Consider the following 15,324-nt stretch of genomic DNA (forward strand, 5'->3'; position numbering starts at 1 on the left):
TGTTCACTACCTATTTTATATCAAACAAGTGAAAATAAAAAATTCCTTATAGTTAAATAATTTTACTTTTTTGTTTTTTCAAAACTCACATAGATCCATCTTAACTCTTAGCCAAGAGAAATCAAATTTCTGGAGATGCAAACTTTTTCTCAAATTTTGTAGTCGAAAGAGGTTTGCATGTTGAGAGATTTAATCCCTCTAGGCCCTTGGTAGATCTAAAATTAAGATAGCTCTATGCTGATTCTTAAAAAAACAAAAAAAAATAACTCTAGAAAGTTGCATATACTCTACCCCTAGCAAAAAAACTGAATATTACACACACAAAGGAAAAATTCTATTACACACAACAAACCACATGGATACATCACATATTTATGGTGCTTGTGAGATCCATTTGATTCCAAAACAAGGAGATCGATTGTTGAGAAATTATCTCAACAACTCTATCAAATCTACCTACTATAATAAACATTAGTTTCAAATCCCCTTTAAATTTGGACCTATAATTTAAAAAAAAATACATATTTTTAATCATTAAACTCACTCAAATTATATTAAAAATTAAAATTACCATACATCACAATATTTATTTCACTAAATTATTTAAAATTTATTTTTATTTTCCATCATTAAAAAATAATGTTTTAATAAAACATTATTTTTAACAGAATAATCGCATGTTTTGGGAATTTAAAACATTATTTTTAACAGAATAATCGCATGTTTTAAAAATTTAAATCCCATTGGCCCAGCCACCCACCAAACTCCATTGACTTATTAAAATGATTTATGATCCACCAATAAGGAAATCTCAACGCAGTGCAGTGTGTTACAGTATCACATGGATCATGCCTTGTCGTACCTTATACTCCAAGTATGAAACTCGTAGATATATCAATATCATACGTATACATCTCTATGCGCCGAAAACAGTTACAGTTTTAGAATTTAATACCTTCTGCCCCCTATCAGATTATAAAACGCCCTATTCGTTGGGACTGTGCGTATGATATTATCGTTACAATCATTTTGGAGGAGCATTGGCAGCAGACTTACAATGAGCAGGTGCGAAGTTTATCTGGGATTGCTTCTGGTTCTGGTTCTGCTTTTGACGTTGCAATCCACAGCCACATGGGAGGAGAGTAATGAGATTGATTGGAGAAATGAGCAGGCCAGGGACAAAATCACTGAACTCCCTGGTCTGCCCTCAAATGCGAACTTTGCCCAATATTCTGGCTACATAACTGTAGACAAAAACGCTGGCAGAGCCCTTTTCTACTGGCTCATTGAAGCCACAGAAGACCCATCTTCTAAGCCTCTGGTCTTGTGGTTGAATGGAGGTAACTATGACTATTAGAAAATCAAATAATGTACTCTTGTAGTATCATTATAGAATATCTTCTGCAAAATTGTTCTTTTGTCTACCCAAAGTCGAATAATTGCAATGGAGACTTATTCTGCAACGATTTGGTTGGATTGTAGGTCCTGGGTGTTCTTCTGTGGGATATGGGGAAGCAGAAGAGCTTGGGCCTTTTCACATTAATTCTGATGGGAAAACTCTCCACCTTAACCCATATTCATGGAATAGATGTATGTATTTATGAACTTGGCTATTTTCATTCTTCTCCCTGAATTCATGCAGAAGGAATGATACAGTTTGTTTGTTGTTTTGAAATTGACCCATTTATCTGCAAATCATTTTTGGTATCAACTCTTTTTTATTTGCTTGCAATACAGTTTGTTTGTTGTTTTGAAATTGACCCATTTATCTGCAAGTCATTTTTGGTATCAACTCTTTTTTATTTGCTTGCATGCAGTGGCGAATATACTCTTCTTGGATTCCCCTGCTGGGGTTGGTTTTTCCTACACCAACACTTCTTCAGATATATCCAAGTCTGGAGATAAACGAACTGGTATGATGTATGGTGCTTACAGTTTAGTTTACCATTTAGTGTTTTGCAGTGGATACTTTCAAGGTAGATTAAAATATTTTTAACCCTGTAATTGCAGCTGAAGATTCACTCAACTTCTTGCTCAACTGGTTGGAAAGATTCCCTCAATATAAAAATAGAGAGTTTTACATTTCAGGAGAGAGCTATGGAGGTACATAAATTTCCCCTGTATTCAGTCATGTATTGTTAAAGTAGCCTTGTCTCTCTCTCTGTTGTTGTCATTATGTGTATGCAGGCATGAACACAATAATATCCCAGGTAAGAATACCAGTGATAAACGTAGTCCTATTCATTGCATCATATACATACATATATACATATATATATAGTTTTGAATTCAATAAGTAAACATATGGAACTTAAAATTCTGGCAAATAACAAAAAAAATTAGACAAATAATAAAAAGCTGAAAACAAAATCCAAATCACCATAGTTTCATCTTAACTCTAAATTTGTTAAACATAGAAATCAAATCCCTTGAGTATATACTAACTTTTCCAAATTTGTTAAACATAGAAATCAAAGAATAATCACCACAGTTTCATCTTAACTCCATATTTGTTAAACATAGAAATCAAATCCCTTGAGTATATACTAACTTTTCCAATAGTACAAAAGCTAAGATCTTCAATACCTTTAATAGTACAAAAGCTAAGATATACCATACTTTTCTATATATGTGAAGGACCTTTTTTTTTAAATTTTCTTTTGATTGGATACTTCAGGTCATTTTCAACCTTGTTATGGACCATACTAAGAACATATTGTGCCGTAAAAAGCACCTCTTGCCATATAAAACACAGTGTCAGAGCTCTCAGTGATAGTGATTTATTTATTGGTAGCTTTCTCTCACTTTCTCTCTGCCTACCCTTATGAAAACAATGGAGTAACTGAGTGTAGAGCTAACAGAACTCTGCTCAAGCCTGTGTTTCACGGTGACCGTGATACTTCTTTTGTGTTCTGAGGACTGGGGATTGGAAACAAGACGAGGTCATCCTTGTTATCTGTCGTTGGAAGGGGGTTCCACATATATGTCCCCTATGACAGGGGACGTCCCCTATCCCAGGTTTTTGCCCTTGACAAATGGGAACATTTGGATGTCACCAAAAAGTGTTTTTGATATTAAGCTCATCTTTTTAGTGAAGTCCACATATCCCACCAAAATATCCTAGCCCTCCTAGAAAAGCCTCCAATTCATGGGAGAAAAAATAAGAGGGCTTGCTGGAGTTCCCTATTGTTGTTCCCTTGGTCCTTTGGGTTATTCCTTGAAATTTAGTGGGTCTCTCCAATCGTCATCATCTCCCTGTTCCTTCATCCCTAAACCTTTGGTGAAACACGGGCCTGAGGAAGCATAAAGTCTTTCATCCCTAAACCTTTGGTGAAATATGTGCCTGAGGAAGCATAAAGTCCCATTGTTGGGTTGATGTTTGACCAGTCAATGCAAGGAAGATCCTCTTGACTTATTCATCAATTCTTTTTGGCAATTTGATGATGATGAGCGATGTTGAATTGGAGATGTGTATCCAATATTTTCCACAACGTTGCCAAAATCGGCTCGAGAATTTGGTATCTGTTTCTAGGGATGATATAGTGTGGCAATCGATGCAGTCAAATAACCTCATTGAAGAAGAGGAAGAGTTTTACATTAGGAAATACAACTCCATGTTTGTTGCAGGTTATGAAATGCATATCTTAGAAGAACAATTGTCATTAATTCTCTGAGAGCTTAGTAAAACCCATGTTTATGTTTATGAGATTGTTATAATGTTTATGTTTATGAGATTGGTATACATGAAATCAACCTTTATGTTTAAAGCATCGACTTATTGTGCTCATTCTTTTGTTCTCATTGGTGGCATCTTGCAACACCATAAAGAAACTGCTTGCAGAACTTCAGATCTCTTCTCTCCAAAGCCATAAGAAAGTCTTTCAAGTCCGAGACATCAGCTTTCATACTAATTGATTCAATACCATATCTCAAAAAAGCAAAATACATGAAGCACACAAAGAACACTCACCATAGCACCCCTTATTAGTTGCCTTTTCCCATTCTCTCTCTTTTTCCATTAAAGAAAGTGGTCCAAGCCACTGAGTAGATAACTCCGCTGTATTTCTATCTGCTTGTGCACTGAAGCAAAGATTCTGTTTCAAGAGGAAACAACAAAATAATAGTATATCTAATTGATAAAAATGAAGTGTTTAATATTGGCTTTCAACTTACAAAAAAAACACTCATTTATATTCTATCACCAAGATCGGAGAGTATGCTTTTGCATCAAACTTTCAGCCCTGAGATAGTGACTGATGGAAGGAGTATTGAAGTTATAGCTACATATTAAAAAAAGGGCTTTGACTTTGAATGATGCAAGTTTTGTTGGTTATTATTTTTTGATTTTTTATAAAGAAACTATTGCATTAGGGATGTCAAGCTTTTCCTGATTTCAAGTACAGAGTTAAGAGGCATTTTTCTTCATTACCAGCATAGGTGTGGATGAATATAATATCAGAGAGCTGAAATTAACCTGAATATCCTTTATTTTAAATATTGCTTTCTTCCAGGGCATTACGTTCCTCAGTTAGCTCAAGTCATCTACAGACACAACAAGGACCTTGAAAATCCAGCCATTAATCTGAAGGGGTATATGGTAAGATATTGTGCAGTTATCACGAATAAAATGTGCATGGTATCATCAAAATAAAATTGAGGGACTCTTGAAATGGATAATAGACAACCATAAATCAGTTGGTTTGAGTAGTGTGATATATGAGCAAATGGGGCAACTATATTCTTATAGTGTGATTAATATAGGGAATAACATGGTTCTTGCAGGTGGGCAATGGAGTTACAGATGATTTCCATGATCGTATAGGAATTTTTCAATTTATGTGGTCTCATGGTCTCATATCCGACAACACTTTCCGAATGCTCAACGTCTTCTGTGATTTTTCGTCTCTTGTGCACCCATCATCTCTATGTGAAAAGGCATTAGAGTATGCCGACGTGGAAATGGGGCAAATCGATCCATACAGCATCTACACCCCTCCTTGCTTGAACAGTAATGGAACATATGGAAAACAATTAAAAAAAGGGAAGGTAAGTATATTAGATACAAGCATGAGGGCATGATTAAATTCCGACACTGTATTTTTTCCATTTGGTAGCTTTTTTTCCCATTTTAACACATCAAAATTAAGAGTGGACTGGATGATTGAGGCCCTGGTTCTTCAAATTGAGCACATTTTGGATGGCATTAAGTTCCACAATTTGTTGCATGGTGAATAAAAATAGTTGGTAATTGTATTTAAGTATGTTAGGTGCTTTTGTTTACGGAAAGGAGGACTGGCCCTAGAAGTTAGAGTGTTTTTACAATTCAAAGTAAAAAAAATCTCTGTGTATGTATGTGGATGGGGTAACGCTCATAAAATAAAATGGAAATCAATTGCCATCGCATTCCTAATGTCAAAAAAAATTCTAAAGCCATAACATTAAAAAAAAAGAACTAGTATACTGGACGCGCGGGCAGGTGCTTCGATTTTTTTGCTTAATAGATCCAGGGTTAGGGTTAGGGTTAAAAGCAATTTATAGCAATTTAATTTAAGCCCTCAAATCTGTCTGGCAAAAACTCTCAGAACTACTATTACATTATATCCTCGCTCTCACAGATTCATTTGCTTGGCAGTCATGGAGGCATCTGTTTGGGGGATATGACCCTTGCACTGAAAAATATTCCAAAATTTACTTCAATCTACCTGAGGTACAAAAGGCTCTTCACGCCAATGTTACAGGAATTCCTTATGAATGGACGACTTGCAGGTTTGTAGTCTTATTGTGTCTCTGATCTTGTGCTGCTGCTTTTCCATTATCTGTAATAGCGTTCATTCACTAATCTGGTCTGTTTGCTTTCCTATATACAGTGATGCAGTTGGTGAAAATTGGGGAGACTCTCCTAGATCTGTGCTATCAATTTACCGAGAGCTTATAAAAGCTGGACTACGCATTTGGATGTTCAGGTCACCACTCACTATGCATGTCATTTCTTTAATCAGAACATGGCACAGGAAACTTCTTGTTGGTATTTTTGCTTTTGTCTTCTATCATAAGTCTGCTGCAGAAAAACTGATCTTGTTGTTTGTTGGTTTGCAGTGGAGATACAGATGCAGTGATTCCTGTAACATCGACCAGAAATTCTATAAATGCGCTTAAGCTTCGCACGGTTACCCACTGGCACCCTTGGTATGACAATGGGCAGGTGAGCCATCTTTCTCTTATCTCTAAAGCCATGAAAATGCAACGGCTGCCTGTAGGGCAAGGCATTTGTTATGATGCTCCACCATTTTTCTATTTCTAATAGGAATGAGAAATAGAAATTGGCAACGTTCAATGATGGTAGAGATAACTCTCGAATTTCAACAGAATCTTTGCTCGTATCAGTATGAATGTTGATAGTTGTCTGTGATGCCCAGGTGGGAGGATGGACTCAAGTATACGAAGGGCTGACATTTGTAACAATCAGAGGAGCAGGCCATGAGGTTCCATTGCATGAACCTGAAAAGGCCTTCATACTCTTCAAGTCATTCTTAGAAGGAAAACCGATGCCAGTCTCCACAAACCTTGTAGATACTTTATAGTGATTGTTAAAGCCAGAGGAGATTTTAGCAACTATTTCTAAATTCATTTCATTCATATATTACGTGGGAGTTCTGAAATCAAGGTGCTTGTAGAAAAACAACAATTCAGCATTGATTATGTCATCCAAATTATGAATTGTCGATGATGTAGAGGTCCAGGATTGATTTGGTATCTTTGTTATTATTACTTTGTATATTGAAATTGTCATAAAGCAACAGTGATATCATATGTAAATATTCAATGCAAGGAGACCATGCATTTGTAAACAGCATATGGACTACCCGGCTCATGACAATCTTGATGACTAAGTTGTTTCTTTTCTGAATTTTAAAGGTTGGTTGAAAATAAATATTTTATGATAAAGTATGTTGTAGTATATGTGGTTTCACTGGAAAGTTAGGACGGTAGTAGTCTGAATCTTCTCCATATATTACATAGTATGAGCGCAATCGAATACCCAATTCCTATCACCTATTTCTAAATTCATTTCATTCATATAATACAAAGAGGGAAAACAGCAATTAAGCATTGAATATATCATCCAAATTATGCATTATCCACGACGTAGAAGTTCAAGATTGATTTGGTATCTTTGTTATTATTACTTCGGCTATTGAAATTGTCATAAAGGAATATTGATATCCTATGTAAATATACAATGCAAGGAAGACCATACATTTGTAACAGGCTCATGACAGTATGGATGACTAATGTTTTTTTTTTTTTTAATTTTAAAGATTAGTTGAAAATAAATATTTTATGATAAAGAAGGGTGGAGTATATGTGGTTTCACTTGAAAATTACAATCGTAGTGGTTGAATTCAAACTCAGTTAAGTGCCTGATCCTTATAGTAAAAAATCTAGTTAAAATAAAACTTTTTATGTTAAATGTATTTTAACATAAAGAAAATTAAGCATTTTGGAATGCGCAACTTTTCATATTTTGTTGTGATAGAAAGTTTGTTTTAGATTTTTTAATATAAAGTAAACAATAAATGGGTTTCTAAAATTCTATTTTAGATTTTTTAATATAAAGTAAACAATAAATGGGTTTGCAAAATTTTATTTTAGATTTTTGAATCTAAAGTAAACGATAAATGGGTCTACAAAAGTCTATTTTAGATTTTTGAATCTAAAGGAAACAATAAATGGATTTGCTATTTGTTGCAACATGGGAACTTTGTCAATTGGTAATCAATCTTTGAGTTGAGGGACACAATAATGACAAAGAATCACCAAATTAGAAACAAGAAAATGTGACATTTAATGCTATACTCCATTGATGAACTGTTTCACCATAAATCTTCAAAACATTGTTATCACCACACATTCACATTTTTTCCTAGGAAAGAAAAATCTATGGATTTTCTATTAAAAATAAAAAAAAACCATTACATTGTTCAGAAAAGCAGCGAGTCCAAATGTGTCCAATCCAACAGATTGTGCATGTGTATAGCCGTTAAAAAATATTTAAGATACTAACAATCAACTATATATTGCATCTGCAAGCAATCCACAAAACAAAGCTATTTTATAGTCGTCTATGTTCAAGAGATGAATCAAAAGGTCCTATGCAACCATCACAAAAAAAGATTGGAGAAATCCATTGTCGTCTCCCATCAACCATCCATAGATAGGCATGCCGTCTCCGATCAACCATCTGTAGATAGGCACGCCACAACCTGAAGGTCTAGAATTAAATTCATACCAGTGATCATTCCATGGGCAAGCTACCAACATGACATCTCGAACCCATACGATTCCTAATAATGAATGCACCTTGGTTGTGCCTTGATACCATTTTTGGAGAGTAGATCTGCAGAATAAATGTGTTTCCTAATATATCTTTTTAAAGGAAATCCTCTGGAAAGCATTCCTTAGCACCAGGATCCTATGCACCCAATTCTGCAGATAAGGGGGAGCAAATGTAGCTTTTCCTTCTATCCATTCAATAACCACCCTTGAGTCTCTGTATATGTGGATAGAATCAATGTCAAGCCATCAAGCACAATGTAGCAAACCCAATGGCCATCAAGCACAATGTAGCAAACCCCATAGTGATAATACTTTAGCTCTAGAATTTGTGCCTTCACCTCCACACCAAAAGAACTTATATCTCAGAGATGTTGAAACATCTATTTGAGCACCGCAACCACATCCCTCCACCTGTGCAGCCCCATTGAAATATCCAACCGAGAAATGAGAAAACTGGGGGATCGCCAGTGATCTCAGCCTGGTTTGACCTTGTTCCTCGAAAGAGGCACAAATACCTTTACAGACCTTGCCAATGTTATATGTCTCCCCATCGAAAATGATGACATTCCTACCCTTCTAGATGTCCCAAATAATGAGAAAAGGGAGGTTCCTATATTCACCAATGTGTCTCTCCCATCTATCAATGGATTTGTTCATGCATCCATAACACCATCTCATATTTATATTTAAACAATGAAGAACTTTATCCCATGTAACAAAGGCATATGGACAATTCATGAGCAGGTGTGCAATATCTTCCAAAGCATTTTTGCATAGATAACAATGCCGAAAGCCTGCGACCTCCCTTCTACTCAAATTTTCCCATGTTAGTATTTGGTCTCTCTAAACCAACCAACAAAAAATCTTGACTTTTAGCAGCATGGGCCAAGACCACACACATTGGAAAATACACTTGGTATTACTTCCATAAAGGGAATAGGTTATCTTTTGGTTCAACTATGCCGCAACTATCTCACCGCGGGTGAGAGATCCATCCCATATAAGTATGGCCTCCTCAATACTGATCATGATCCTTGCCCATTTTAACTGATATATGTAATTATTCCATAGCATAACATTTGCACCTTCAATTCCCAACATCACAACCTCTTTCCATTTCGTTACAGACTGGGAATGTTTGAGAGGATCCCCAATTTGATTAATGAATGTTACTCCAATCTTGGTAGGTGGGAGAGGATCGATTATGGCAGCGTAAATGAGCCACACATTCCCAGGATATGATCAATTCTCACCCGGACAGATGAATTTGTGCCAATCTCCCACTTCAAATTTTCCCCAATCCATCTCGTGACCTTCATGAAACTAATCCATATATGTGAACTCTTCCAAACCCTTGTACCATATATAGCCCACCATAACCTATTAGAAAACAATGCCCATCTAAATATTTGTAGGTCCAGTAAACCCCATCCACCTTTGTTAGTCGTTCTGGTAATTTCGCTCAAGCAAACTAGGTGTATTTTTTTCCTGCCATGGGCCCCGAACCATAGGTATCTTTCTATGATGGCATTGATGTTTTGTATCACCAATTTGGGTAAAGGAAATAGATGAAACCAATATATTGCTTGATTCTGTAGAACCGACTGTAGAAATTATGGTGTAGATTTGCAACTGCTCATGAAGTTTTAATCAAAATCACAAGACATAAACATACTCTATTGCTCTATGGAATGAAATTCACAATTTGGAACAACAATCCCAGACATGCAATAAGAAATAACACATAAGCACACAGTGGTTTTCCAGGGGAAATCAATCTTCTAAAAAACCCTTATGTATTTTTGCATTAATATGATGAATAGAGATGTATTACAATTGATTTGCTCAACTGAGCACAACCTGCAAGTGAATAACCTATTTCTTTTCTCACTAAGAATCTCTGAACCAGAATTAGTCAATTTTTTCCTCTGCTTGAGCTCCTATTTCCTTGTGCAATTCCTTGAGAAATTATGCCCCTATTATTTAGGAAATTCCTCAAATTGATTGCGCAATTCTCAAGGTTGATCATCTAACTGCATGCAACACATGTACACTCAAGACTAGTCTACAACTGATGTTGCATTGCCTTGGAATCTCCACCACAACTTTGGAACTCGAATTCTCTACATGCATTAGCTATTTTGGGCTGATTGATCAGTTAACTGGATGATCACTGAGTTAGACTAAAGTCTCACTGCACCACTAACCTTCCACTGGTTCCTCCAATAGTTGGAACTACTTTAAATGAAAAAAATTGAAATAATTGACATTCATTGCTACAAATTAGCAATCACACATGCTTAATTGAACTCTAACTCCTCCAACTCGAATTTAATGAGTAAACTGGGTGACACAAGCCATGTTACACAAGTTAACTTCATCCAAGTTGTTTGCTGATGTGGAAATTCGAATTTTCTCAATTTAATCAAGGCAAAATCAAATTGAGAATTTCTTGCTAAATTTTTCAACACTCCCTCTTTATAAGAAAAGGGATTATCAATCACCCCTATCCTGCACCTGTGAAACTTGAACTTCCCTTTTGACAAGGCCTTTGTCAAAATGTCAACATCTTGTTTCTCTATCGGAATGTATTGTAGCAACATTATTTGCATATGCACATAATCCCATAAATGATGATACCAGATATCTATATGCGTGGATCGATCGGGAAATACAAGACTCTTAGAGAGCTTAATGTAACTCTGATTATCACATTAGATCATAGTTGGATCCATCATCTAGCCAAATAGTCATACAAGTATCTTTCTCATCTAGATCGCCTCACATGTTGCTTGACTTGCAACCATGTATTATGCTTCTACCGAGTTGAGCGCCATAGATCTTTTCTTCTTGCTGTACCATGAAATCGCTGCAGACCCAACACTGAAAAATCCACCTGATGTACTTTCGGTCGGATGGACTCCCTGCCCAATCTACATATGTGAAGCCACACAACTTCAGTCCCTCTGTCCGTTTGTACCATAGTCCAAACTAGGTAGTGCCTCTAAGGTAATGTAAAACATGCTTAGTTTCCTTCCAAAATAATTTGGTTGGTCTAACCATAGTTTGGATTAGTTAGTCGTTTGCATAGCACATATCTGGTTGTGTGTTCAGAAGATACATTAGTGAACCTGTTAGTGCAAGGAGTTACTCCTAGACTGCAAAAGGAGTAAGCCTTACACATCATGATTTCATTTCAAAAGTTAAAAGGGTTTTTTGAGTGGTGGTATGGCTTCTGAAGGATTTTTGAAATTATTGCGTTCCTCTTTAACTTTCATGCATTTGGCAAGTTGTTGCAATCATAAATTGTATGGTTAAGTGAGTAGTATAGGGGAGCAGAGGAAAAAGAACAGGTAGCTGATACTTATCCTAAGAAACTAAGTATCTTAAGATAGTCACTTCAACTACAGAAAGGGTTGTAGCAAACTCTGTTTTTTGACAAGGAGAATAACAGTTAGAAAGTAGGAAAATGTATAAAGTATTTCACAAATCCTTTGTGAAACCTTCACTAACAATTTCTACTTAAACTGATATTATGATTTACAACAAACTGGATAGTAGATAAGTCATCACTAGATCCTCTTAATGATTCTCACTCATACTATACTAGTTGCTGTAATTTATCATTTAAAAGATTAAAATAGGCTTGACAAGGGAGACAATAATTAGGAAGTAAAAACATGTATAAAGTATCTCACAAATCCTTTGTGAAACCTTCACTAGCAAGTTCTACTTGGACATATATTATAATTTACAGAAAACTAGATAGTAGATATGATCCAGGTGGATGTTGGTGGCCACCCACCTATCCCATCTGGACCCCCACAACTATCCCTTTCAGTTTTTCAGTTTCCTTAATTATAGCGCAGTTTATTATTTTTAGCAGTTTTTCGGGTCCTAAACTTCCAAAGCCGTTTTGAGGCCCTAAACGACGTTTTTTGGGAAATCTACCAACAACGATTTTTCTGTCAAAAAATCATCTTTTCCGTCGTAGTCCTCGAAGAGATCTTTCCAACAGGCTATCATGCGCGTCAAACGGAGATAATACGACCAATTCGCAACCCCAGGAAGTTGATGTACCAACTTACCCAAAAACGGGGCCCACAATTTGGCGTTTCATCTTCTAGGGTTAGGTTTTGGAATGTGAAGGGTTTTCCATTGTTTCCCAACAATAAATAGGCCTACTCATATCCTGATGATGGATCCCATTTGGGATTTGAAACGTTGGTATAAAAATGTTCATACTGTGGATTCTCCGGTCACTGATTCAAAAGATACAAGCCACAGATCTCTTAAATCCAATAAATAGGCCTTCGAGCCTCATTGTAACACAGTTTAGAACAGTTCAAAGGCATGTAGCCACACATCTCTTCTCAGAGATAAGCTACCATCGCCCTAGCTGGTTTATTTCCTTTTCTGGTTGTAAGCATATTTCAGTATTTTCCATTAATGAAATGAAGTATTATTTCCGCTGCATCTTTGTGTATATGGTTATCTCTGTAATTTGTTGCGTTCCTGTTTAAATCCGGATCAGTGGTATCAGAGCGGTCTATTTTTTTCTCTGTTTTTCTTTGCATGTCCCCAACGAGGTCGGGATATAAGGAGTTAGGGCTTGAACTGGTCGAACCTTTGCAAGACCAACCTCGCAAATCTCGATGACCTCCCATGGCGGATGAGAAGAAAGACGAGAGGGCAGGAGATCCTATCAAAATCTTGCTCGAAGAAGCCCTCGAGCGATAAAGGAACGCGATGATGGACAGCTTTGCCCAGATCCTTCAGCGGCTACCCAGAGGCGACGCATCGGCTTCCAACAACTACTCTGGAAATGCCACACCGTTTAAGGTACAAGTTAATTTTGAAATCCCCATCTTCGAGGGTCAAATAGACGTAGATGTCGTAGATAACTGGTTAAATCTGCTAGATGGGTATTTTTCTGTTCATGAATTTTCAAGTAGGGAAAAGATTGTTTTCACTCTTCTCAAAGCAGCCCCCCACATCAAGGACTGGTGGGAAACCTACTGCGAGCAGAAGGATGAAAGTACAGGCTCACTATTTTCAGCCGCACCCACTTGGAATGACTTCCGGGATGCCATCAAGGAGCAGTACTACCCTGTCAAAAGCTATGAGGACAAATACATCAAATGGACCACACTGCAGCAGGGACGAGACCAAGATGTGTCGGAGTTCACAAACATTTTTCATACCCTTCGCACACAATTGGGTATCAAAGATTTTGAGCTGCATATGGTACTCAAATACCGCGGCTTCCTACACAGATACATCCAAGAAGAGATGGAGTTTATTAAACATCTCCTCACTTGACATAGCATACCGATACGCTGTCAAAATCGAGCAAAAGTTGAAACAGAAGAAGCGAGACTTTGGATCTGCAAATCCGAAGCCCAAAAGACAAAGCCAAGGCAGGGTGGCCAAGACAACCCGTCAAAGCCGCAAGAAAAGAACACCACCACGAAGCTGAAGAAGGACATAGGAAAGTGGTGTGAGTTCCACAAGAGTCCCACTCATAACACAAGTGAGTGTCGGACCAAGTAGTCGTTGGTGGCCGAGTTGAAGGCTTCCGAATCAGATGCATGTTCCGACCTTGAGCTAGAACCTGACAAAGGGAATGGCAAAGGGAAGAAAATCATTGATGTGGATCCCAGTGCCACTATTGCCACTGCCAAGATCCAGAAGAATGAGCCCGAAGACCCAGAGGAGGGGGAGCGTCTTTTCCACTCACAGATGTGGGTGAAGGGTTCGCCATTGCAATTCATTGTCGACAGTGGCAGCCAAAAGAACCTTATTTCAACAGAGGTCGTGAAGTGGTTGGTGTTATAGACATTTTTGTGCCTTGCAGCATGAAGCACGAAATGTCCATAATCTAAGGGATCCAAAGTCCCTAAACATGTTGTTTCTACCCCTAGAGGAACAAGGTCAGCAAACCACAGCACTGAAAATCAGTTCTCCACCTGAAAACACTCAAAAACAAGCAATTTCTGGATCATGTCAACTGCTCCACTGAGCATCTGTGCTGAATGTCCACTGCCCCTCTCTGTACCTGCGTTGAATGTCAAATCCAACAAAGGCTACCTGCGCTGAGCGAGATTGGACAAGTGGCACAGTCATTCCTCAAAGTGTCAATGCCCAGGAAGCTTCCAAAATGACACTTGGATCAGGGAATTTGCCTAGTGATGAGTAAGAGGTTCTTAAACTCCAAGTGGAAGCAAGGATCTCCAAGTGGACTCAAGAACTGAAGTATAACTGAAGTGAGAGAGGACACTAGTCAGCTTGAAGCCAACCTCAAGCTGACTCATCCTTTCTCCAAAACTCCTATATATAGAGCTCTCTCATGAGGTCTAAGGAGGCTGGAATTTTGTGAATGTAAGGAAGCACTGTTGGTTTGAGTTTAGAGCTATTGGGTGATTGCTTTGAAGGAGGTGAAGAGGATATTTCTTTCTGCTGGGAGGTGTTGCTGGATTGGGCCTCTTATGGTTGTAACACTCCTTGAACTTTACTTCTTCCATTAATAAAGCATTTGAGGTTCTTCTATATGCATGTGTCTCAATGGTGTATTGTTATACTTGTGTATTTGATTTATTCTAATCCTTGAATCAATTATGAATGTATGCTTCTTGTAGTTTCCCTCTCTCGCCTTTTTGCAGGATCTTTTTGTAGCTGGGCCAGTGAAAGAGCAAGGAGCTGGGAGCAAGCAGCAAGGAGAAAAGATCGGATCAATCATTAGCGAAAGACATCGGTTAGTGGATCCCTTTCTCCCCTGTTTTACTTTCATAAAGAAGAAATCTTAGATAGCTTTGCTTCGGTTGTTGCTGAGGTACTATCACCCTTAGAGTGGGATAGGGTCATTCCGTATTGGATACTTTTCCCTACAACAAATTGGCGACTCCACTGGGGATCGTATCTTGTTGGTTGTTTGTGTTTTTGCTATTCATTTCATAAACACAGGGAGTACCGAATCGAACTGCATTT

General features: G+C 37.5%; 1 protein-coding gene across 1 annotated transcript; it reads left to right on the plus strand.

Moving 5' to 3' along the window:
• The first annotated feature begins 858 nt into the window (after positions 1–858).
• On the plus strand, positions 859–6,958 carry LOC149179754 (serine carboxypeptidase II-2-like). The gene is made up of 10 exons (XM_089415799.1): positions 859–1,340; positions 1,483–1,590; positions 1,818–1,913; positions 2,011–2,103; positions 4,512–4,597; positions 4,783–5,046; positions 5,633–5,766; positions 5,868–5,963; positions 6,097–6,202; positions 6,417–6,958. Exons 1-10 carry the CDS (start codon positions 1,007–1,009, stop codon positions 6,579–6,581), a joined length of 1,482 nt encoding a protein of 493 aa, XP_089271925.1. The 5' UTR covers positions 859–1,006; the 3' UTR covers positions 6,582–6,958.
• Positions 6,959–15,324: the final 8,366 nt, after the last annotated feature.

This window comes from Pinus tabuliformis, chromosome 3_2 (assembly GCF_031772625.1).
Source record: "Pinus tabuliformis cultivar Carrire ecotype Pingquan chromosome 3_2, CPIR1, whole genome shotgun sequence".
NCBI lineage: Eukaryota > Viridiplantae > Streptophyta > Pinopsida > Pinales > Pinaceae > Pinus > Pinus tabuliformis.

Excerpts from the sequence above, each read along its gene's own strand:
- LOC149179754 (XM_089415799.1), top strand. The coding sequence starts at position 1,007 with ATGATATTATCGTTACAATCATTTTGGAGGAGCATTGGCAGCAGACTT. Across the intron at positions 1,591-1,817 it reads CCCATATTCATGGAATAGAT|TGGCGAATATACTCTTCTTG; the intron begins GTATGTATTTAT and ends GCTTGCATGCAG. Across the intron at positions 5,964-6,096 it reads CTACGCATTTGGATGTTCAG|TGGAGATACAGATGCAGTGA; the intron begins GTCACCACTCAC and ends GTTGGTTTGCAG.